The 24,818-nt window shown below is 41.8% G+C and overlaps 1 protein-coding gene across 5 annotated transcripts in view; it reads right to left on the reverse strand.

Moving 5' to 3' along the window:
• The window catches only part of LOC135874673 (cadherin-6), a 62,127-nt gene that overhangs the window by 17,362 nt on the left and 19,947 nt on the right, over positions 1–24,818 (reverse strand). For 2 of the 5 annotated variants that reach the window (XM_065399568.1, XM_065399569.1), the window contains exons 2-5: positions 8,426–8,720; positions 5,689–5,808; positions 2,429–2,596; positions 810–997 (exon numbers count right to left, since the gene is read on the reverse strand). In XM_065399568.1, coding sequence (XP_065255640.1) covers positions 810–997; positions 2,429–2,596; positions 5,689–5,808; positions 8,426–8,720 — 771 coding nt within the window. Of the gene's footprint in view, positions 1–809; positions 998–2,417; positions 2,597–5,688; positions 5,809–8,425; positions 8,721–24,818 lie in introns of all 5 variants that reach the window. The other 3 variants (XM_065399571.1, XM_065399570.1, XM_065399573.1) reach the window with 2 other exon arrangements.

Below are 24,818 nucleotides of genomic sequence, written 5' to 3' on the forward strand. Positions count from 1 at the left end.
TGATATCAACAAGCAAAGTGTATGTTTTGAAAATCCACACAATGTCTGTTTCATGTTGACTAAACTTGAACTGATGGAAGTTGATATCTATAACCTTATCACGCTTGCTTGATAACTCACTATTAACAAGATTATCCAAATCCTTTCCGACAGCCAAAGTGCAATCTATTAGATGATGCACATTCTGATCTAATAAGGCACAGTGATTTTTTTTTTTTAAAAGTGAATGTACACTAATGGGTTTATTAATTACATTATATGGAAAATGTACATCAATAAATCGTGTGCTTTGATTTACTAGAGCATATATAATTCCACACCTTCTGAGAGGTCAAAGGTAATTTAAATAGGCAAAATGGTACAGGGACACTGATTATTTCTGTTGACTAACCTAGCACTTTCCTAATAAGTACAGCAAATCTTTTTTTTATTTTTTTACTCACATTAGGGACAAAAAGCACAGCTGAAGGGCACTTCTCCAGCCTTTGCGATGAATCTTCTGAGGCAGTAGAACTTTCTCTCAGACCTGTCCCTCTTTATGGGCTAAATGCTGTTCCTTCCCATTCAAAGTCTGTGCAAGCAGGTTTTATGAAGTGGTTCTAAGAGGGAACAGGATTGGGGAGGGTGGGAAGGGGAAGGAATCCTAACTGATTTGGTAAAAGGGCTTTGTACAGAGGATTTGGAGGAGATTCCTAATAAATAATGTGTAAATCACTGAACAGTGTCAACTGTATGACAAATTAAATGTACATTATGTAAGGCTCTTAAAGGACTCTAAACGTTGGAATTAAGTTTATTAAAATGTGTACCTTTTTGACTGTTATAATTCCTTCCTGTGTGTCCTTGTCAGTGATAACCCCAAACATGTCTGATCCATCTCCTTCAGTGATGCTGTATTCGATCTCGGCGTTTTCACCCACATCGGCATCATTCGCTTTTATCCTGCCAATCGGTGATTCAGGTGGAGCAGATTCAGGTGTTTTGAACTGGTATGTACCTACAGTAAATGAGAGAGCAGTTTTGGTCAGCCAGGACCATGGTATTTTGGAGTCTGAATATAAAAGCTGTATTTGCTTGCCAGACATAGATGCACCAATATTCTGATCAGTAGATTTAAGAAGTTGCTGATCTCCAGGTCTTTAGCAAGAAATAAACCTCACCCCATGCCTTAGTTTCGTAACAACAGAAGTCAGTGATTCCCTGACAAGACCCTAGTATGACCATGAACTTTTTTTTTCTTTCTACCTGCAAGTGATGTCAGACAACATCTTGGGTCCCTTTTGGCCAGCTGAAGATGGAATAGGAAAAGAAAAAACAACCTCTAGATGTTAAAAGATGCCCAAAATATAGAGAACTGCCAGTAGCCTGTGTGATATAATGACATTAAAACCAAATCTAGGCCAGTCTTTAGCGCAAATGTGCTGCACTGCAAACTGCTCCCAACACCCCCAAGAAAAGTTACTTGGGGAATGTTGGCATTGTGTTGATGCATCGTTGATTCAGGCAATAAGAGATGCTCATGCGCAAAGGTGTATAATAGACTTTATGGGGCAGAGAGTTACATTTCAATTTAAATCCACCAATTTAAATGGGAGCTGTTGGCCCACAGCCAAGGGCAGACTTTGGACCTAAATGACAAGTTGCTTTCAATAACATTTTTGGTGATTTAACAGTCAAAGCTTTCATATTTGTCTGATAGTATCTAGAATCTCAAACAGCTGCTACTGTTCTTGGCTCAAATGGCAAGGGTTAGATAAAGCAAAAAAATGGTGTGGGAGATTTTTAATCAGTTTACGCCCAGAATCAGTCAATAATGCAAAGGACTGTTGCTTCTAAGGGCTTGTCTACACAGATGGGTAATGCGCTTTATCGTGGTGTAATTTCTAAAGCGCACTACCATCTTGCACATTAATTGGTTCGTGTAGACCTTGCTGGTGCACGCTAAACATTTCCTAGTGCATTTTCACATAGTGCTATTTCAAACAGCACTATGTTGAAGCACACCAGCAGGGAAATTCCATTGATTTCAATGGAATTACTCCAGGGACAGATCTGACTCATTTAAATTAGTATATTTCAAAACACAGACATTAGAACAAAGCAGAAATTGTTCTAAAAATAATTGCAGACACATGCTAACACAAAGAGTGTGATAGGAGGTCCCCAGCAGTACCATTTAATGAGAAGAAAAAATAAAGATGCTTTCTGTTTAGTAATGTTCATCTCAGACTAACTCTAGCAAAGCAGTGAAAACATTACAAAAAATGTACATTTCCATCCACTGGAGTTAAGCACTAGTATCAAGCTACTGCTCACTCACTCTGTGGAAGCCTGATACGCATGACAGCAGAAATAACTGGGGAGAAAAAATATTAATTTCTATCTAGACTTCCTTAAAGACTTTCAAAGAAACAAACATGTTCCGCACTCTGTGGGAATCGTGGTGGATTGTCATTGACGTCAGTCAGTGTGATGTTCACCGTGGTGGTTCCTGAGAGTCCACCCATCTGTCCACCCATGTCCTTGGCCTGGATGACCACTTGGTACTGCTCCCTGTTTTCTCGGTCCATGTTGAGCAAAGCAGTTTTGATAATACCTGGGAAGGTGAGAATTAAGGAGGGGAACATAGTTGGTAGTGTACTGACAGAAATGCTTATTTTTTTTAAAAAAAGACAGTCTCTCTGTAATCAGTAAACTTTGCCCAGTATAAATATTTACTGTTATAAGATGGCATATTAAATTGCAGACTTGTCATATTGTATCTCAGGCTGCTGCCTGTGTGACAGACACAATATTAACGACATCCCCAGAAAAACGTTAAAGCGATTTGCATGCATTGTTATTTTATATGACTATTTATCCCCCTTTAACTCTGTGTGAAAGTCTCTTGTTGAACTGGAAGAAGGGTTGTCTCTCATTATAAGGTACTTCAGTTATTTTCCCCATCCCATCAACTTTTTATTTTGACAGACATGGCAAAAACAAGCAAACTTCAGCAAGGCATCATTAAGAGGCAGTACAGCAACATTAAATGGCAGGGAAATTAATTAAGAAAGCAGCAAGCACCCAAGCATATGATATCTATTTCTATTTATACAGTGATTGAAATTCTCCTCCTAAATACTTTCTTATTCAAAGGCATAAATGTCAGTTAGGCACCTAACTCCCACTGAAATTCAATAATTTATATTTATAATAAAGCAAAATGTTTATATTTATCTATATGCAGACACACCAACTCAAAGCAGCACCAGATCCTGCCAGAACAACAGATGGAAAACCTGCAGGCAGATCTCCACTGCTACAATGATCAATGCCCCACACAACACACCTTTCAAGATCCATGGATCCTACATATGCCTATCACAATGTGTGGTGTACCTCATCCAGTGCACTAATAATGACTATGTAGGTGAGACCAGACAATCACTATGCTCTCGAATCAACTCACACAGGATAATGATGAAAGACAAAAACATCCTATCACCTGTGGGTGAACGCTTTTCACAAAGTGACCACTCTATATCTGACCTATCAGTTCTCATCCTCAAAGGAAACTTGCACAACATTTTCAAAAGATGAGCCTGGGAGCTTAAATTCATAACTCTGCTAGACACTGAAAATCATGGACAGAACAGAGACACTGGATTTATGAGTTATTACAAGAATCTGTAACCCACTAACTCCCTCTTTTTGTCCTATTACTGCAGAGGTGTTAATGGGCCACTCTACCTTGAATGGCCCCTATAATATGTGCTAACTACTTATGCTAAACAATCTGTCCCACCTTGCATTTAGCTGGGACCAGGGGTCAGCAACGTGTCCGCGGTAAAAATGTTGAGGTCTGTGATCAATTTTTCAAAAAATTGAATGACTGAATGACATAACCCCCTCCCCCCCCAGGTCCGTCACTAAGTGTGGTAATTTTGTCAAGTGTCCATCGCGCAACATGGTGGTGCCAACCCCTGGCTGGGACACTGGGAGTTCCTTTCCCAGACCTGAAGGGGAGCTCTGTGTGGCTTGAAAGTTTGTGCTCTCATCAAAAGAAGTTGGTCCAATAAAAGATATTACCTCACCAACCTTGTGTCGCTATATTTATCTGGTCTCTTAAGTGGTCAGTAGGAATGAAATTCTGGTCCCACTGAAATCCCTAGTTTTGCTGCTGAGTTCAGTGGGACCAGGATCAAACCTTTGCTGTATCTATTTTTTTATCCCAAACACTCTCTGCTAAGAAACCATTGCACTACCAGCTACAGCATATGATCCCTCATCCTTATTATCCCTTTGGATAGAAGAATGTAAGATGTACTCTGCCAGACCAGAACCGTTGGTCCATCAAGAGAAGAATCCTACCTCCTTCAGTAGCCAGTACCTTATGCTTCAGAGGAAGGTGAACCCACACCCTCCTATAACCTATAACAGAAGCTATTGGACATATGATTATCCAAACCTCAACAACAACAAAATCAGCCATGTTACAGGGGTATAGACAACTTTTTTTTTAATTTTTGTGTGTCTAGAGTTAAAAATAATAAACAAGCTGTTGAATATCACTTTAATGAGTAATTTTGTACCATGAGTAAACTCATCCACTTTTCATAAAGTGAGATTAAACGAGTTTTTGTTCCAAACTCGGTGTTTCCTTTATTTATTAATGCAATCCCTAAATCCTCCCCTCCCCCCAGTCCTATGTGATTTACCCCCATGCACTATCTGACTTGATGCCCTTCTGAGGACAGAATTAGGGCTGGCCAGAAAACAAGAATTCCATTTTATGAACAGTTTTGAGGCTTCAAAATTTGTTTGTGTTACACATTGGAATGATACCAAAACCTTTCAGAAAACGAGAAAGACCCTTGCTAGAATATCCAATAGCCCACTGGTTACAGCACTCACTTGGGTCTCCCACTAACCCCGGGCTACTCTGTGTGTGTGTGTGTGTGTTTGTGTCTCTCGCGCTCTCCTGAAATTCCATCTTGGACCTGAGAAACCTTCCTAACAAAAGTTTCATTGATACAGATACATTGCCACAAAAAGTTTCAGTTTTGAGAAATCAATATTTTCTGATGAAAATCTCCCCAACAGCCCTAGACAGAACTCAAAAAGGTTGGATCCTGAGAGATGTTATATTGAGTGGGGCAGAGCCAAATGCACCTCTTCTATCATGATTCGAAATGAAGATTTCCCCCCAGAAGATTAACATAAAAATATCTCTCTACATTGCAGATGTACAGAAAAATAATTTTAATCATTTTATTGGCACAAGTTTTAAATAAACACCAAGAAGAAGAAAAGAAAACTCAGCTTAATTCAGCTGTTATGATGATCCATGAGTAATCTTTCCACCCGCCTTCCCGTCTCCTTTCCTCACTGGAGCCAAACTACTGAACTGAGCAACACTTGGTTTAACTTAAGGCTCTGCAAAAGGTCCGCGCCCACTGCTTGTTGAAAATGATTGAAAACTAGTTCACATCCAGTTCTAATTATATTTATTAGGCTTTGATGTTAAGCTTAAAATAATGTAGGTGTCATGTTTACAGATGTATCGCTCGATTGGGTTTGTCAGATTTTGCACTGAGTAAAATGTAATCTCTTTGAAGTTTTTGTTTAATATGTCCTAGCTTGGCTTAACATGTCATTTTAAATTACAGACACTGTCAGAGAATGACAGATATAAGGTCTCCTGACCTGACTCAGACTCCACTGAGAAATACGGTTGTCCCTGGAGAATGCTGTACAGAACTTTAGCACTGTTTCCATAGGTAGGATCATCGGCATCGGTCGCAGTGACTTGCACAACAAATGTACCTGCAATAATAAATAAAAACCTGTACTCTTTTGTCGGTGGACAGAGCAATTTATAGTATAGTTGCTTGTGCATTTATCCAGCTGGACGTGCTTTAATGTTCCTGCTCTTTTCGTAGTTAGATCGCTACTCTGACGGGGCCAAAAATGCTTTTAAATGATTTCAACAAACAGCAGTTTGTGTGGGTGAAAAATATTCTTTCCTTGTACTTGCCGTTTGCTTGCTTATTTATAGAAAACATTTGGTTTGAATAAAGTATGGTTACTGCAATTCACAAACAAGAACAGTACTGTGATATTGGCCTTTCAGAAATCCGTCTCCCTGCCCACGCGCGCGTTAACAGACAGTTAAAGTAATTTGTCTCTTCCATTAAGGAGATGGGGTACTGTGCATATAAATCTTGTCTTTCCAAGTTGGACTGGAATAATCAGTCACTTCTGTGGCTCCCCTGTGTGTGAAGAGGACTTGGGAGTGGGTGCGGGAAGACCTCTGTGGCTAATCTTCTAAAACTAATTCAGCTTTATTCTGTATTATTATTATTATTTTTCTGTGCAAGGGAAATTCCCTTCACGGGAATCCCAGGAGTAGCTTGTAGCTGACCAATTCCTAGTGCTATATTGCCAGGGAGCCATGGAGGGCCCTGATTTGGATGGGTTTGCACAAATGGCCCTGTGCCTCAGGGGAAACCTGTGAGATCTACAAAGCTTAGGGACTGGAGTGCTGGTGACAAATGCTATGTCCTCAATGAAATAATTTTGGGAAACTGAATAAGGCCTTTTAAATACCCGCTTGTGGGTATTTTAATTGGTAGCCAAAATATCAAGCCCCACTGCATTTAATCTATTAATCATGAAGCACTGAACAGCTCCGTCTTTATTGACAACACATCTGCGATCCAGAATAGACTGTTTAATTTAGTCCTGGAGGAATCTCATCAAGTCCAGAGTTTGGATGTTTATTATAACTAGCTGGGTATCTTAGGTTTGGAAAACTGCTCTGGGAATTCAAGAACCAGCCTCTATTTGTGGCAGTTCTCCTTTCAGTCCTAGTGGGAACCTGGGAGTGCGGCAATTTGGAAAGAAAAAAAAAAGGAAAGACAAAAAGTAAATTTTTAAACACAGCTGAAGCTTTTTGGATTTAAAGAAAATGCAGTTCTGGTTAAATTCAAGTTTTGGGCAAAGCTTAAGCTACATTCTTATTTCATCTAAGCTGCTTTGCCCATTCCTCTCTTTAAAGGACACCAGCCCAATACTGTAGGGAAAGACAAACTCCAGCTGCTGTTGGAGCAAAAAAAAGGTCAATAGTCTAGACTCTAGAGGAAAGTTAAATTCTGTTTCATATTTTCTATAAAATGTATAGTTGTACCAAAACCCAAGGATCGGAACACCCCCATGCTGGTGGGTATTTAAAATCTGAACCCAAGTCAAGAACTGAATTTTTCAGTGTCTCATCTTTGTAATGGGTCAAATCGAAACCTTGGATCTGAACAAGCCTGGAATTTGAGGGCTGTATCCAAATTTGAAATCTTGAATCCATCTAAAAAAAATCAGGGCCGCCCAGAGGATTCAGGGGGCCTGGGGCAAAGCAATTTCAGGGGCCCCTTCCATATAAAAAGGTTGCAATACTATAGAATACTATATTCTCGTGGGGGCCTGGGGCAAATTGCCCCACTTGCCCCCCCCTCTGGGCAGCCCTGAGAAAAATAACCCCTGTTCAGTTCTGAATTAAGTGTTTGTTGTACCAAAAACAGTGTTGGTTTGGGGACTGAGAAGAGATTTTTTTGAACAAAGTATCCACTCCACAGATTAAATAACGCCGTGTCCTAATGTAAAATGTTAGGGGGATGCTCTGACTTTGATGGGGGTAAGGTTTCATTCAAATGACAAACCCCATGAATGAGCTGAGAGAAGATGCCTATTAGTCCTTTTTTGCATATTGCTTGAGGTTTATTTTAATCCTTTACTTGGTGCTGTTTAATTAATGCTTCTCTCACTGGACATTGTTTCAGATTACAAATGAGCTGTGTTGCTATTCAATCTCCCAGCTCTCTCTAAAAAGAAACAAGGGACAAAGAAATGTGAACCTGTGAAACCCTCTAAACAGGGGCCCTCTAAATCTCCAAAGGTGAATTTTTAATCCATTCATTTCAAATCTGATTTTTATGTTTTTTTATTGATTCTGAGGGCCTTATCCAAAGCCCAGTGAAGTGAGTGGAAAGATATGGCTTCACTTCAATGGGCAATGGAGAACTCCCTTTGTCCTCAATGAAAAACAAAAGATTATGGAGGGACAAAGGAAATTTAACAATGTATCCCAAAATCAGGGAAGAGCTGAGAGATACGCTGACTTTCTCTTGTGGGCGGTTCATGCTCCCTCCCCCACCTTTTTCCAGTTTGTTTCTGTCCTAAACCATAAACAAGCAGAGCTGAACAGCATTAGGACTTCTGTTCCAGGTCCAGCCCATATGCTAGGGATCTGATTTTCAGAGATGCTGAATGCTCCACAACTCCAAATGAACTCAATGGCAGGTATCTGCCCCGCACCTCTGAATAATGGATGCTGATGCAAATCCCCCAAAAGAACCCAGATCAGACAGTGAATTACTGAGCTGACACCTACCGACATCCGACATTTCCGGAACACTGGCGTTGTAAACATCCTTTGTAAACATTGGCTCATTGTCATTGATGTCATGGATCTTAATGATGAACTCAGACTCTGGTTCCACTGGTCGTCCAGTCCTCCTGTTTATAGCCTGGGCACGAAGTATATAAACAGGCTTCTCTTCCCTGTCTAGTCTCTTTGTAGCCTGTATGTCTCCAGTGTTTTCATTGATAATGAAGAGGTCTCCTGCTCCATCTCCAGAAAGGATGTACTTAAGTGAGCCATCTCCTCTGTCCTGGTCTGAATGCAGCTAGTAGTGAAATGGGAATAATAAAAAAAGGAAAAATAAAATTGAGACGCCGTTCTAAGGTCTATATCTGTCGTCATGATGCATGATTTACTGATATTCATTCCAAGTCATAATGGTCTACCTGACTTTTGTATTGTATTATTCATTTGTATCCCCTCTAGTCCTTTCTCCATAAAGCAATAAGCAGTGTCTCAGATCAGCCAACTTTCAGTAGGGTGATCTTTATTTTGAAGAGAATTATCCTAAAAAGAAGGTGGCCAGTGCACCTTCCAAGGAAATGCATAACTGCTGAAAAGCAGGACAACGTCACAGAAACGTCACATGGAAACAAACTAGCTTCCCTTTAGCTGAAGGTGAGCGATACAAATTCAGGGAGTTTTCACTGTGCAGGTTACAGCATGACCAAGCAAGCTGCAGTAATGCACCATCAGTGCACACGGTGCAAGGAGACTCCAGCTTCAGATGGGAATTAGGGAGCCAGATGCACTGCTGCTTTGAATTCAACTGGGTTGAATAGAATTTAACACAGCAGTGAATTTGGCCCAATTTCTTAACTATCGTTATCTGTATACAGTGACACCACTAAGCACCTGGGACCAAACTGTACTTTTCCCGAAGAAATACCCACGGCAGGATGACAATTGGCCAAGGAACTCTCCTGTAGTTTGAAAAGATTCCTTCCAGCCTTCCCATCAAAGAATGTTGGAGGGCTGCGGAAGAGGCAAGAAATCCTCTGGGAAGGAAATTCCCCAACCTCTGACACTCAGCCCTGCTTCCCCCCCCCTTTGGTACCAGGATATCTCTGCTGCTCCTGTGGTCCTTCTCTCAGAAGCCATGCTGCTATTGGCCCTCCAACCCATGCCATTGCAAGATCCTCTCTTTCTGAGGGATGTTCAGGTGCAGAATCTAATTTAACAGTGTTTTTAATGTCATAGCATTAACTGGGGATTTCCTAACCAGTGCTAGTGGAAAGAAAGAATACTCTGTGGTATTGCAGGAGGATCAGAGGAGTAGGATGATGCAACAGTGGAAGAACGATCATACATTGCTGCCTACTTATTTCTCAGCATCTTCAGATTTGTACAGCCTACAGCACTATAGGAAACTTTCTGGGGAAGCCCCAGAACTTGAAGCCACAGCTCCATCACCAAAAGGCTTCAAAACAATGGCAAGCTAAGCACAGGTCAAACTGAATTGTGTCCTTGCTGGTAAGTGGACCTAGAGTCCAAACAAACAAACAAAAAACATTCACTGCACCATCTCTTTGAAGAGGAATACCTTAATGCAAACTAGGAACCTTTTAGTTCATGCCCACAGCATCCAAACAGGGGTGTTATCGCACAGCACCTTGGTGTGCACTGCTATTTGCATTCCCCTAGGCCAAAGCGCGGGGCATTGTAGACGAGCCCTAAGACCATACATAATGCACAGCAAAGCAGTATGCTAAATTCAACAAGGAGAAGCAACAAATAACAAGAAATCAGCACACATGGCAGTCCGAGCACCAAGGCAGCTGGGGTCATTGGAGGATGCCAATATAAGAGGCCAGCAGTGGCAATTCCAACATCTTTACCTGAAGAGAAATAAGACCTCTAGACCCTCGGAGGATCATGGGGTGATGGCAGATGGTCAGTGCACATAGCATGAACTACTATTGTCTAAACCCTCCTCTTTTTTTCCCTAGAGTCTCCTCCTACCTTTCCAGTCAGATGATGAACACTACAAACCTTCTCCCCTCCCCAGTGCTACCACCAGTTCAGCTGAATCGTTGATAGTGCTAGGAGGAGCCTTAAAGCAGACAAGGCTCCCTGAACCAGTCTCATTTTTATTATCGTGTTAATTAAGCCTGGTTTCAGCTAATATCATGGTAAAAATAAGTCCAGTCATGGAAAACTTGTCTACACTTGGGCTCCCACCATTCCAGTGGGAATTTTTTCATAACATTCCCTAGTATGGATATAGCCTATAATGACTGAAGAACTAATGGAAGTAGGATATTCCCAATAACTAAGAGAGTGAAAATTAGCAGGTAACAAGATTGATGGATTTTTTTTATCACAGTTTAATTTTTTTATTTGTGTGTGGGTTTTTGTTGTTGTTAATACTTATAATGATATGCTCATTTTGAGTATGTTATTCACCTACTAGATATCTTGGTTTACTGTAAAGAGATCCAGATCAGATGCAGTCCCTACTGCACAAGAGAAGATAAAGCAAACTTATTTTTTGTTCTTGTCACTGGTTGTTTAGTTTTCTTAAATAAATGTCTCCTGTTTAAGATGGACTGTGATTCCATACATTGGAACAACACATATTTGACTTCAATAATTAATTAACATCTTTGCATGTTTTAGTTAAAGATTCAGTACCTCCACCCCTTCAGCTAAAGGATTAAAGCTCAAAATGAACATGTTCTGAAACTGCCAACAGGTTGTCCAGCAAAGCTAGGGAAGATAAGACCAGCTGTGACATTCCTGTTACTTCCAAGGTAACAAAACAAGTGTGAAAAAGAAAAATCTTTGATCATGTAAATAACAGACATTCTATTCTATTCAGGCTTTTGTGCAGTAAGCAAACTGACCAACATAAGTTAAAGATGAAATATTTCAAAAGTCTTGTTTTTTTTTTTTTTAAACACACATTTATAGCTAAACCAGATTTGTAATTGCATCCAGTCTTACAACTTTACCAAAGACCTGAGCGAATATATTAAGTGACACCAGTTTGTTGGAAAAGCAGTAAGTAAATTATTTATTTATTACATGACTGAGAAGTGCAGCAGATCACTGTCCATGCAACAACACATATTGCATAGACCTGAGACTAGCTGTTATCCTTATCTTGCATGCAACTACTGAAGATAGAGCTTGCTATTATGAGTAGTCTCCTTGAATCTGAATCATAAAAATTCTAAAAAGGTTCTATAGGAGTCTGTTTAATTCAGTACATTGGGATATTTCCCCAAAACCTTGATAATAGGAATTTGAGGGATGTGTCTGTAAAATAAGTCTTGCATCAATTTTCTCACATCTGTCAGGATCCTGGGTGAAGGAAGACAGGACTAGTGGCAGGATTTTGGGAGTCAGGAACTGAAGCCAGGGGTCAGACCCAGTATCAGGGTCAGAGCCAAGCTGAGGATCAAGCCAGAATCAGAATCAGGTATCAAGCTGAGTGTTAGAGATGGAGATAGAGTCAGGAATCAGGTTGAGGGTCAATACCAGGTATCAGATTCGGTATTGAGATCCCAGGGGTTGATCAGGAGTCAGAATCCAAGTCAGAGCCAAAGTCAATATTGGGGGTTCAGAAACAGAGAAGCGGGACAGTCATGGCAGCTAGCTAAGGATCTACATTGTTGCCTGGGCACTTTGTACTATGCCCCATGAGCTTCTATAGGATCAAGGAGCTAATCAGGGATTGCTAAAACAACTGCCAATCAGATCACTCAAGAAGGGATGTCTCGTGGCATGCATCCACTGTAGATTGTGGGTTGCATAGAGCAGCCAGGTTATGGCAGTGTGGGGCTGTCAACTGCCTGGTAGCCATGCAAACCTGGCTTCAAGATCTGACGATCCTTAGTGCATCAGAACAGAATCTTAAATATGTAGTTTTGAGTTTGTTCCTTTTTTTTTAATAACATACACTTGTATACATTAGAAAAAAATCAGAAATTAACTATCTCTGCAGAGGATAAATTTGTAACATTCTCCTGTGAGGAGAATGTCTGAAAACCTGATCTGTTATTCTAGATTCTATTATCTACATTTGTCCTTGACTATTTTTTTGCCTGAATAAAACTTCTGTACCAAACAATCTGTTTCTTTTTTTTCTTATGTGTCAAGATGTCCTAGCAGCGATATGCTGTTTATGTGACCTATATGAGGAGGGAAATTGCCACTGTAACCACATAGAAGAGTTGTAAAAATAAAACTTAAAGGAAAACCAAAGTATTAGTCCTGAAGATAGTTAAAAATAAACAGATAGTGTTGTATTCTGTGCCCGCATGGTGCCTAGCACAATGGCTGGTATGTCGAATAAAATCAATAAATAGTAATAATAAAATATCCCTCTTAATGTGAAGTCATTTCCCCCATATAGAAGCCTCATTATAGGAGGAAGTTCACTATAACCAGATGTGCCCATTCATCATCATCAAACACACATTGTACCAGCATCGTACCAGGCATCAGAGAGTGAAGTTCCCAGTTCTGGCTTAATCCTGAGAATCCATGAATCTCTGGGGTGCTCCTACCAATGCCTCCAGATATGATCCAAGCATGCACCACTTTGTGTGTTGATGGAGAGTTTGAGGTATGGCATGCTGGGGTGTTTTTGTCCATCCTGGCAACATGGCTAAAGCGAATGCAAAGCTGCTTTTGAATGTAGTGAGTGATTGGATGAAGGCCAGATCTCTGTGACGTTGTGTCATTTTGCACAAAACTGAAACACTTTATGTTCAGAATTTGGCACCTATAGCACATAGAGAGGTGCTGCTGGAGTGACCAATTGGGGTCCAGAAAGGCCACATAAAAGGAAGCAGCAGCGGCAGAGCAGTCAGTTGCTGCCTGGAGCTTGAAGAAGAAGTGGGTGCCTGGAAGAGCAGCAGGACCATGGACAGGTCAGTGCAGGCAGGCTGAGACCAGGGGACTGAGCCCAGAACCTAGCCAGACTGGGTGAGGATAGCGGGATGGGCCCTGCTGGTCTGGTTGAAGACTGAGCCCAGGAAAGGCTGCTGAAAGGACACCAACTGAGGGTACCAAGATGGACCCCTGTTGGACTGTTAAAGAAGGCAGTATTTCCAGGAAGGAAACCTTGGTGCTACAGCCCCAAGCAGGGCTGTGAGAAAGAACTAGAGACTGTATATCCTGGAAGAGGGAACAGTGTGTGTCACTTGGCCGGAGGGCTGATTCGCTGAACACCTGAACAGAAAGGGGGCACCCACAGGAAGTAGGTGCTACCCCTGTTCAAAACTGAGTGATTGCAGGCACACATCGGCCAAAAGGGGGGCGCTCATGAGAGGTGGGTGCTGACCCTGTTATACTGCCCTTTTCAGAACAGTTGATGCAGGCCAGTGCTCATTGGTTCCTAGGCACTCTTGAGCAGCTAAAGTGGAATATCCTCAGGACCAGTAGCATATCCATTCCATAACTTTTGGATGTCTTTTTGTACTTCCACTAGTAATGGAAGATCAGTGTCCATCCCTGGGTCTGCAAAGTCATGTAGCTCTAGACCCTCATCAGCAGGTGCATGGTTCATTACACTTTCATAATGTGTTTTCTATCTGTTCAGGACCTCATCCATTGATGAGCAGGGAGAGAATGTTAGAAGGCTGCTCATGGCTGCCAGGCAGGCACATGATCGTTCTGGAGGAAGTGCACAGATTGTTGCGCTTTAGGCTGTCATCTGCTTCATTGACCACAGAGTTGATGTAGATCACATGATCACATTTTGCCATGGCCTGGGAAATGCCTTTCAACTGTTTGTTCTTGGACATATCCCTGCATCTGTCTTTTTTGCTAATATATCAAAGGGTCTTCAGAAAGCCAGTGTTTCTTGTGCGACCATCTGAAGCTGATTGTTTCAGTAGCCGTGTGTGATATAGCGTTATGTATACCACTCCATGCAATCTCTGTCATCAGAGTGGGTACCAAAGTTATATATGAGATCCTCGATAGCTTGTGTATATTTCAACAGGATCCACAGAAAGACGCTGCACACTGTACTGCCGATGACCATCTGGCTTGTGAGGAGTTGGAAGATGCCGTGAGAACTGAGTGGCAACTAGTCTATGGTCTGAGTTTCCTGGAGCTACTGCGCCACCAGAGACCCAGTGAGATTTCACTATAGAGCGATTTTTGATAAGAATGTGGACAGTTTTTTTCATGGCACATCCATTATTTGAAATCCAGGTCCAACGATGGCTATTGAGGCACCTGAACCAGAAGCCCATGACAGACAAACTGTCAGTGACACACAATGTCAAAAGCTGAGTGGTGGTGTCATTTGGGGAACGCAAACCAAAGGGGCCTATCATGGTTTCATACACAGTTCAATCAGAGCTGGTCACGGCATTGAAATCTCTGAGCACTAGCAATGTGGCTAGCTGGTGGTATAACTAGCACTGCAGTGCACTATAGCATTCTCGCAAGAAGACAGATCCTCGGCTGGTGCAAATTGCCATAGCTCCATTCAATGTGATGACTTCAATGGAGCTGGGACAATTTATACCCACCAAAGATCTGCCCCTAGAAGAGAATGTGCATCAGCAGTTGTGCACGTTACGGTACACTAGAAGAATTTGGGAAGAATTTTGCTTCACTATGAATTGGACTGTGTGAAGTGCTGAGTGCCCCCTGGGAGCTGCTGTTCAGCACGTTCAATGAAGTCAGTAGGAGTTGAGGTTGCTCAGCTCCTCCCAAAGCTGGGCCTTATAAATGCAATTTTACCATATCCAGGTTCATTTTAAGGGTTATGCTGTATTAGCTTACTCTAAAGTTTCCTAGGTAAGTGGAAAAGAACCCAGAATTTGTCATCATCTCACTGCACGGTTTATCACTGCATGGTTAATCCTTCTCATTTCAGCTTAATATTCTGTCATCTCTTATGTCCACTGGTCCAGTTTCTAAGAGGACATGTATATCTATGTAAGCCCAAACACAATGGAAAAACTTCTGTTGGTCCCATACAAGATATTACCTCACCCAGCTTGTCTCTCTAATATCCTGGGTCCAACATTATTTCAACAACATTGAATATTTCTGTTGTGTCAGACAGCCCTGCATATAAGGCTGCTTGGGATGTTCTAGGCTCTGTCCTTAGCTAGCAGTCTGGTTTATACTGACTGCTCTGTGGGATTCTATGCCTCCATGCATGTCATGGTGGACTCTCTGGCACACTGGGGAGGGGAGGGTGTGAAAGTTAGGGGTGGGATGGCAAAGGAGTTGTGGAGTCATGCATCACATGAAGAGCTAAGTCACACGTTGGAAGAGTGTGTTCATTATTTCCCCCAGACCCTTCTCAGCTATGCTGTATCTCATTATTGTTTCTTTAGTGCACAGCCATTTCAGTCCAAGCCCTTCGTAACTTCTCTTCCTCTACAGGACGAATATACCTTTTTTACAGGAACTCAATGTTATTCAACAGTATTCACTTCTCAGGTCAAATGAACTGAATATGACAAAGGAAGCCAAGGGGGGAGAAGCCGAGTGCTGTTGCTATGGAAAGTGAATGCAGAAGCAATTATATCATACTCCTATTACAGTAAATTAATTTGCTTAATATTAAAAAAATTAATTGGAATTGTTTCTGCTAAATCATCAGTCACTGGAAAAGACTGAGGCTGAACAACAAATAAAAGATTTTAGGCATACTTTTACCTAATTTCACTTTACTACCATGGTTAAATTTAACCATCTGGTTCACTTTTAATGATTCACTGTCAAATAAAAACTATTCAGTTGTTCCTTTCATCTTCCCCAGAATTGTCCAGGGCCAAAAAGTTCAAATGTGGGTGCTTAAAGTGAGGCTCTTAGATCCAGATTTAGCCACCCCAATTAGAGAATTCTATAGTTGGTTAAATATGGATTTAGGAGCCTAAGTTTAAGCACCTACATTTGACTTTTTTTCCTTGTGAGATGAATAACTATTTAAAAAGTAGTACCGCTTCAAAACTGCCTGCAATCTGAGATAACTTAATAGCTTCCTCCTTAGAAATGTCATTGGCAATATTGCCCTAAAGCAAAAGTAATGACAGTGACATATGCACAGAGATACAAAGAATGCAAGAAAGAAAAAGACATAAGGAAAAGTTTTGGCCAAAGTATCTGTACTTTTTTTTTTTCAGGTGCATGAATATATTTACAGCTTGTCTATTTATCTTGAATAAATAATTTCACTTAACACAAAAATGCCAGCAAATTTTTACTGAGATTTTAAAAACAAAAAAATTAATCCATAGAGCACAAATGGAAAATATTCCAGCAAAGTATGCAGAAAGAGTTTAAATGTGCCTTTCACATACTTTCGGGAATAAGATAATACTAATCTAATATGTAAAACTGCTCTTCATGTGGCTCTGTGGAAGTGCATTTCAGTAGTGCCAACCCTAAACATTCAACAGCCATGTGACAAACCCCCCAAAATCATGAGACTAGCCTGAGCTGCCAGGATCTTTCTGCTCCCTCCCCCCACCTGTGAGAATGGTGTTGGCTGCTCCCTATTCCCCCATCTCCTGCTTAAAAACTCTTCTGTCTCTTGCAAGTAAGGGGGAAAACTCTGCCTGGCCCCTGCAGCAGCTCTGATTGGCTGCTCTTTCTGAGGAGGCAGGGGAGTGGGGAAGGCAGCCAATCAAAGGGTGGTTACCCCCTTCATGAGAGGGTTGTAGCATCTATCATCATCATGAGACTAGCTGCAGTCCTGTCTGAAATCACACGACTCACCAGGAAATTGTGAGAAATGGAAACACTGACACTTTCTTTAAAATGTCATTTTGATGGGCAATGGCAATAATTTTTAAGGGCAACCTCTCTAATTAGGAGAAAATGTTCAGTGAAAGTGAGAACCTCATCTAGAACACCAGTGAATTCAAGGAGAATATTCTCACTTATTTCAATGGGAATTAGATCAGGCTCTACGTGTTTGGCATATATTTTATAGGACTATGTAATAAAGAGCACTTATTTGCAGTAGGGAGCTAGAGAGTGTGGGCTTTACATAACATTTTGTTAAGTATTATTATTAGTATTTGTATTATTAGGGTAGCCCCTAGGAGCCCCAGACATGGACCCAGACACTATTGTGCTTGCTGCTGTATGAACACAAAACAAAAGGACGGTCCTTGCCCCAAAGAGCTTAAATCCCATGCTAATGGCATATTCAGACATGGAGCAGCAAACAACTTTTGCCACACTCTGTTCTGAACAGTGTAACTAAGCACATTTTTAAAATGGCTTTGGATTGCATGGCAGCTTCCTGTTTAGTTGTCACTATTGCCATAGACCTCTTTACATTGCCTGAGAACTTTATGGGTAATGTTGTTTCCCACCCAACAGTCTAAATTCCATTTCATATTACAAATAGAACAGTCTATTCATTGAATTTCAGAGCAGTTACTGCACTTCTTGACAAGCCAAAATCAGTCTCTCTTGGATAACACCACCTTATAATAAGCCAGAAATATATATTGCTGATTATGTCTTATTACTTACTTGTATTTATGAGGTATAGTTATTATTGTAGTTCTGCTGTGATCTAATTTTTTGTCTTTCTACTAACTTGATAGTGAAGATGTGCCCAACTGTTTGAAATATTAAATAGACAATAAGTAGGCAGATGGCAGATAGAAGCATTGGTTCACTCCTGGCAGGACCTGGAGTCACTTGTGCACTTGCTTTTCCAGCTAATACCTTCATTTCAAACTGGATATTCACAGACCAACAGACTGCTGACTAGCTATGAACTGATTCAGTCCTTTGTGTAACCTGAGGTTAAGTGGTACTCAGAAAATTCCAAACACTCAAAGTGAGATCTGCCAGCACTATAGAATTATACCTGCTTTCTATTTAAAAAACATAAACCCTTCCCAACATTCCCTTGGCCCATTGAGGCTTGGCACTCCAGACAGCATTAACTCATCCCTTCCATAAATCGCCCCAGCCAGCATCAGTCCTTTCCCTCCAACTGGCAGTGCCAGATTTAGGGGAGAAAAAGGATCTACTAAATCCATGAAGTCCCAAATATGCTTCTGTATTGCCTGCCAAACACATGCAAAAACTTATATAAAAATCCTGCATCAGCACTGCAAAAACACACACAAATATTTGATTCCAAACCATATAAGATTAATTCCACCTACTAAAGTGGGGTTTTCCCCTTTTCAGAGCATAGGGCCACTAGGCTCCTGTGTTCTGGGTAATCTTGACCCAACTGTTACTGGAGTCAGGAAATAAGCTCATGCTCTTTTCATCACATAGTTACTGGAAAAAAACTATGGCCAATATTTAAAAAAAACAGGTGCTTACAGATTGGGGGGCTAAGAAGCTGCTGAGTATTCAGCAGTTTTGAAAATCAGGCTATATATTTAGGTGACTATATATAAACTTAGGAGTCTATCTGCAGGCACACAGTTTTGAAAATTTTGGCTTAAATCTTCAGCAAAAATAGAATGGCTGGCATGGATCCTGGCAAAGAATGGGAGGAAGTGGCTGCTCTGCTTCCAAATTTTCCTGGAAGCAAATAGCATTGCAGAGAAGCCACACTGGGGTGTCCCCCACGCTGCAATATGTGGCAGGTGCTGAAGCATTAGACAGCTGCAGTGCATTCCCATGGGAGCTGCAGGAACAGGGGTTTGAAGTAAACAGGACTCAAGTACTACCCATTTCCACATTAATTTTTGTTTTTTGACAAGCTCAAATGAGAAACGCAAAATGACACAACCTTATAAGAGCTTGAGAAAGTAATTTTAGATGGATGGTCATCAGAAAAAGCTCAGGTACTTCCAAACATAAAAATGGGACTATAGAGATGAGATTTCTGCATATGATGGGTGTGACAGGGTGGCTGGCCCCTTTTAAGAGGATGTTGGGTCCCGTGCACCTGTGACTAGTCAGCTACTTCCTAACTGGGTTTTAAGAGAGGGCATCTGGGCCATATAGATGGGAAAGCGTGACAACAGAATAGATCAGTCAGGAGACTGACAGGTGAGAGCCAGAGATCTGGGAACTGGAAAAGGTCTTGGCGGGAAGCTGCAGCGACAAGAAAACTCCACAGGTTTGTAACCTGTCCTTTAAATCGGCTTCGGTACCCAATGACTGGAAGTTAGCTAATGTAACGCCAATATTTAAAAAGGGCTCTAGGGGTGATCCCGGCAATTACAGACCGGTAAGTCTAACGTCGGTACCGGGCAAATTAGTTGAAACAATAGTAAAGAACAAAATTGTCAGACACATAGAAAAACATAAACTCTTGAGCAATAGTCAACATGGTTTCTGTAAAGGGAAATCGTGTCTTACTAATCTATTAGAGTTCTTTGAAGGGGTCAACAAACATGTGGACAAGGGGGATCCGGTGGACATAGTGTACTTAGATTTCCAGAAAGCCTTTGACAAGGTCCCTCACCAAAGGCTCTTACGTAAATTAAGCTGTCATGGGATAAAAGGGAAGGTCCTTTCATGGATTGAGAACTGGTTAAAGGACAGGGAACAAAGGGTAGGAATTAATGGTAAATTCTCAGAATGGAGAGGGGTAACTAGTGGTGTTCCCCAAGGGTCAGTCCTAGGACCTATCCTATTCAATTTATTCATAAATGATCTGGAGAAAGGGGTAAACAGTGAGGTGGCAAAGTTTGCAGATGATACTAAACTACTCAAGATAGTTAAGACCAAAGCAGATTGTGAAGAACTTCAAAAAGATCTCACAAAACTAAGTGATTGGGCAACAAAATGGCAAATGAAATTTAATGTGGATAAATGTAAAGTAATGCACATTGGAAAAAATAACCCCAACTATACATACAACATGATGGGGGCTAATTTAGCTACAACGAGTCAGGAAAAAGATCTTGGCGTCATCGTGGATAGTTCTCTAAAGATGTCCACGCAGTGTGCAGAGGCGGTCAAAAAAGCAAACAGGATGTTAGGAATCATTAAAAAGGGGATAGAGAATAAGACTGAGAATATATTATTGCCCTTATATAAATCCATGGTTCGCCCACATCTCGAATACTGTGTACAGATGTGGTCTCCTCACCTCAAAAAAGATATTCTAGCACTAGAAAAGGTTCAGAAAAGAGCAACTAAAATGATTAAGGGTTTAGAGAGGGTCCCATATGAGGAAAGATTAAAGAGGCTAGGACTCTTCAGTTTGGAAAAGAGAAGACTAAGGGGGGACATGATAGAGGTATATAAAATCATGAGTGATGTTGAGAAAGTGGATAAGGAAAAGTTATTTACTTATTCCCATAATACAAGAACTAGGGGTCACCAAAAGAAATTAATAGGCAGCAGGTTTAAAACAAATAAAAGGAAGTTCTTCTTCACGCAGCGCACAGTCAACTTGTGGAACTCCTTACCTGAGGAGGTTGTGAAGGCTAGGACTATAACAATGTTTAAAAGGGGACTGGATAAATTCATGGTGGCTAAGTCCATAAATGGCTATTAGCCAGGATGGGTAAGAATGGTGTCCCTAGCCTCTGTTCGTCAGAGGATGGAGATGGATGGCAGGAGAGAGATCACTTGATCATTGCCTGTTAGTTTCACTCCCTCTGGGGCACCTGGCATTGGCCACTGTCGGTAGACAGATACTGGGCTAGATGGACCTTTGGTCTGACCCAGTACGGCCTTTCTTATGTTCTTATGTTCTCACTGAGGGAGAAATTGTCAGGAAGCCAGTGGGCCTTCCTGAGCAGGAGAGCCAATGCTGGAGGCTGAAAAGGACTGAGTTGTTGGACTGTGTTTGGGTAGAAGAGTCATGAAACTGGTCACTCTCAGTGGCTTGAATGGCTTGGAGAGTGGTGCCCTGGAACAAGGGCAGAAAGGAACTGGGCACCACATGCTGATGGATTCCTGGGTGGTTGACATAGAAGTGAAGTCTCTGGAGAGAGGAACAGAAAATTTCTGTATTTTGAAATGTTTTTACTGTGAAATAGAAAATCACCTTTTATCATGATGGTTCAGTAGATTATTGCATCTGTACATGAATAAATCATGTCCAGAGGCAGGCCTTTGAATTGGACAGTAAGAGAATACTCTTTTTATAGCTGGACCAAAGGGAAACTGAGGCAGGCACACCTGTTGTGCGACAGCCTGCTGCAGGAGGGCTCTCGGGGGGAGGGGAGACTGCTCTATGACAATGGGCTTCTGTACCCTCTCCCCCCCCAAAAAAAGCCATCTTGTCATAATACCACACGGCATGATGTCAGAAAGGTTAAAGGTATTTGACAGTGCTCATGTGGGTATTGAGATGTATAAAAACTGAGCCCAAAATGTACTATTCTGGCCAGGTCTGAATATTACTATTGAGAATAAGGGTTGTATTTGTGAATTCTGTAATAAATAAAATAAACGGAATGCAAAGAAAACAATGAGACCATATAATACTCCTGTTCGCTCTTGGTGCAAGTTTGACATGGATCTGTTTGAAGTTAACAGAAAAGATTATGTCTTATTTGTGAACTAGTGCTCAATTTTGTTGTGTTTAAACTGACCTGCTGCCCAGCAAATCAAGTAGTAAGATTAACAACTCACTGTAACTCTCAGATTGTTCACCAGTGGATGCCAAGTGAATTCCATTAACAGAGAATGACCCACCATTCATAAGTGGCTCATTCTGGCAAGTCTGAAGCACACCACATCAAACTCTGACTTTGTAGAGTCAGGTAGGTTAACAGAAAAATCAGTGCAAAAACTAAACTAAAGAAAACAAACAGCAGGGAAAGAAAAGAAGTTCTCTATAATTCAATATATAGCACTGTTGGAATATTACAATACAACTCAAAATGCTTTAGTAGGATCACCACTTCAGAGAGCAATAGTCTGAGGGAAAAAAATTACCAAGAAGTAAGAAGCAAAAAATGACAGAACAACCTCAGCGATTGAACAGTCCAGAGCAGAAAGATAGCCACTTCTGAGTCTCAAAACTATGTGATCAGAAGGCAAACTGAGGATCAAAGATGGTGGCATTTGATTTTCAAAAGAAAGAAAGTGGAAGAAAAACAGGGAGTTGTAATAATAGCCATTTGGTGTCAGAAGTGCTCATGACTTCTGCCATGTGCTAGGGATAGTAGTTCTGTCATGTGATTGGGGCCAGGAAATAAAGATCAGTCTCTCAGAGCCCAGATTTGTTATATCTTCTGGGCACACTGCAAAGCCTATCTTCTTTACCTCTTTGTTAAGGCCACTGAGGAGGTTGAGGACTGAGATAGAAAAGGGTAAGGGCAGTTCTTTTGTTTATAATGTGATTTGTAGGGTTACCAACTTTCTAATCGCAGAAAACCAAACACCCTTGCCCTGCCACCTGCCCCGCCCCTTCCCCAAGGTGATGCCCCTACCCCACCGCTTCTCAAAGGCCCTGCCCTCCACTTACTCCATCCCCCCTTCTTCTGTCACTCGCTCTCCCCCACCCTTGCTCATTTGCTCATTTTCACCAGGCTGGGGCAGGGGGTTGCGGTGTGGGAGGGGGTGAGGGCTCTGGCTGGGGGTGCAGGCTCTGGGGTGGGGCTGGGGATGAGCGGTTTGGGGTGCAGGAGGCTGGAGCTGAGGGGTTCAGAGAGCAGGAGGGGGGTCAGAGCTGGGGCAGGGGGTTGGGGTGAGGGAGGGGCTGAGATGAGCAGGCTCCAGGAGGTGCTTACCTCAGGCGACTCTTGGGAAGCAGGGACATGTCCCTCTGGCTCCTAGGCAGAGGCGCGGCCAGGGGGCTCTGCGTACTGCCCCCGCCCACAGGCGTCGCCCCCACAGTTCCCATTGGCTGCGGTTCCCAGCCAATGGGAGCTGCGGAGCCAGTGCTTGGGGTGGGGGAAGTGCGCGGAGCCTAGGGACTGCAGGGATATGCCAGCTGCTTCCAGGAGCCATGTGGAGTCAGGGCAGGCAGGGAGCCTACTTTAGCTCCACTGCGCTGCCAACCAGACTTTTTACGGCCTGGTCAGCGGTGCTGATCAGAACTGCCAGGATCCCTTTTCGACTGGTGTTCCATTCAAAAAGTGGAGACTTGGCAATCCTATGCGATTGACAATTTATGGGATAGGTCCACAGAGCACTGGATGGGCACCTATACGTCTGCTTAAAAATTTGAATCAATCAATAAATATCAGTACTGTGGTGTGTCACACCTTTATCAGACCCATCCTTCACAATCACAGCAGCAAATGGGCCTCAACCCTCTTCCTATCCATGGATATGTGAAATCAAACCCATACATGCATTTCAGTGTGAATTTTGCCATTCATATTTCTAAAAATTATAAAACTTCAACTTACTGTGTCAAAGTCATCCCTAGTGTTACTGAGTTTAATGGAACTATACCCAGAATGAATCTGACCAATTTTGTTTCCCTTGAGTTTACGCTTCCTTTTCTTTTCTATTTTCCCTTCCTTCTGCTGTATATGTTCGGGGATTGCTCCTGGCTTTTTCAGTGTGTTTTTCTTCAGTCAATAATCTTTTCAAGGTAAAATAACAATACTTAGCTCTTAAATAATGCTTTATATCTTCAGCCTCAAAGTGCAGTGCAAACATTAACTAATCCTCACATCTCCCACACAAAGGAGGCAGGTATTATTCAGACAAGTTTGTTTTCTCCTTAAGACCATTCTTCCTTCATGTTGCCTTTCTCTCCAAATGCTCTTCTCTTTTACGATTCTGCCCACCCCCAGCACAACCCCCAGGTTCCTTGTTTCCCACTATCTATCTTTCAATATTTTGTTTTTTCCTATTGGATATCACTTTCATTTTCTTCTCTTTATCACACTTCTTCCTTTGGCATTACATTTCACTCCCCTTGCACCATCTTCCTTTCCTTTTTTTGCTTTCCCTTTCTGTGCCACCCTAAATCTTTCCCTTTGTCACATCACATCCCTTTCCATTCGTGCCTCTACCTTCATCCTGTCTTCCTCCTCTCTCCCCTACTCATCTCTTTCTCTCTCCCCTACTATGTTTCCTCTCTTATCACCATGCAGCCTCCTTTGTTCACCCTATGACCCTGGAATGCTCTGTCCTGATAGGTATTAAATTGCGAAGCAGGATGGTCTGGTGGTTAGGGTTCAATTCCCTGCTCTGCCACAGACTTCATGTGTCACCTTGGGCAAGTCACTTAATCCCCTGTACCTCAGGTCCCTTACCTCACAGAGTATTGTTAGGATACATACATTAGGTGTTCCAATACAGTGGTAATGGGTGTGTGTGTGTGTGTTATTATATAAGTACCTTAGATAGATTATTTTTCTCTTGGGGATACTGTTCTTGATTTGATGGGCAACTGTTGTTCTTTCAACCCCTCCACCCAATTAGTGGTAGTTGCAGGTGTTTTCATCCCTTCTCCCATGGAGGGTTGTGCGTAGGTGAGGAGGAGCTACCTGCCTCCCAATTCTTCCTGGTTATTTCCTATGCAGAGAAT

The sequence above is a fragment of the Emys orbicularis genome, chromosome 2 (assembly GCF_028017835.1).
Source record: "Emys orbicularis isolate rEmyOrb1 chromosome 2, rEmyOrb1.hap1, whole genome shotgun sequence".
In the NCBI taxonomy this organism is placed as follows: domain Eukaryota; kingdom Metazoa; phylum Chordata; order Testudines; family Emydidae; genus Emys; species Emys orbicularis.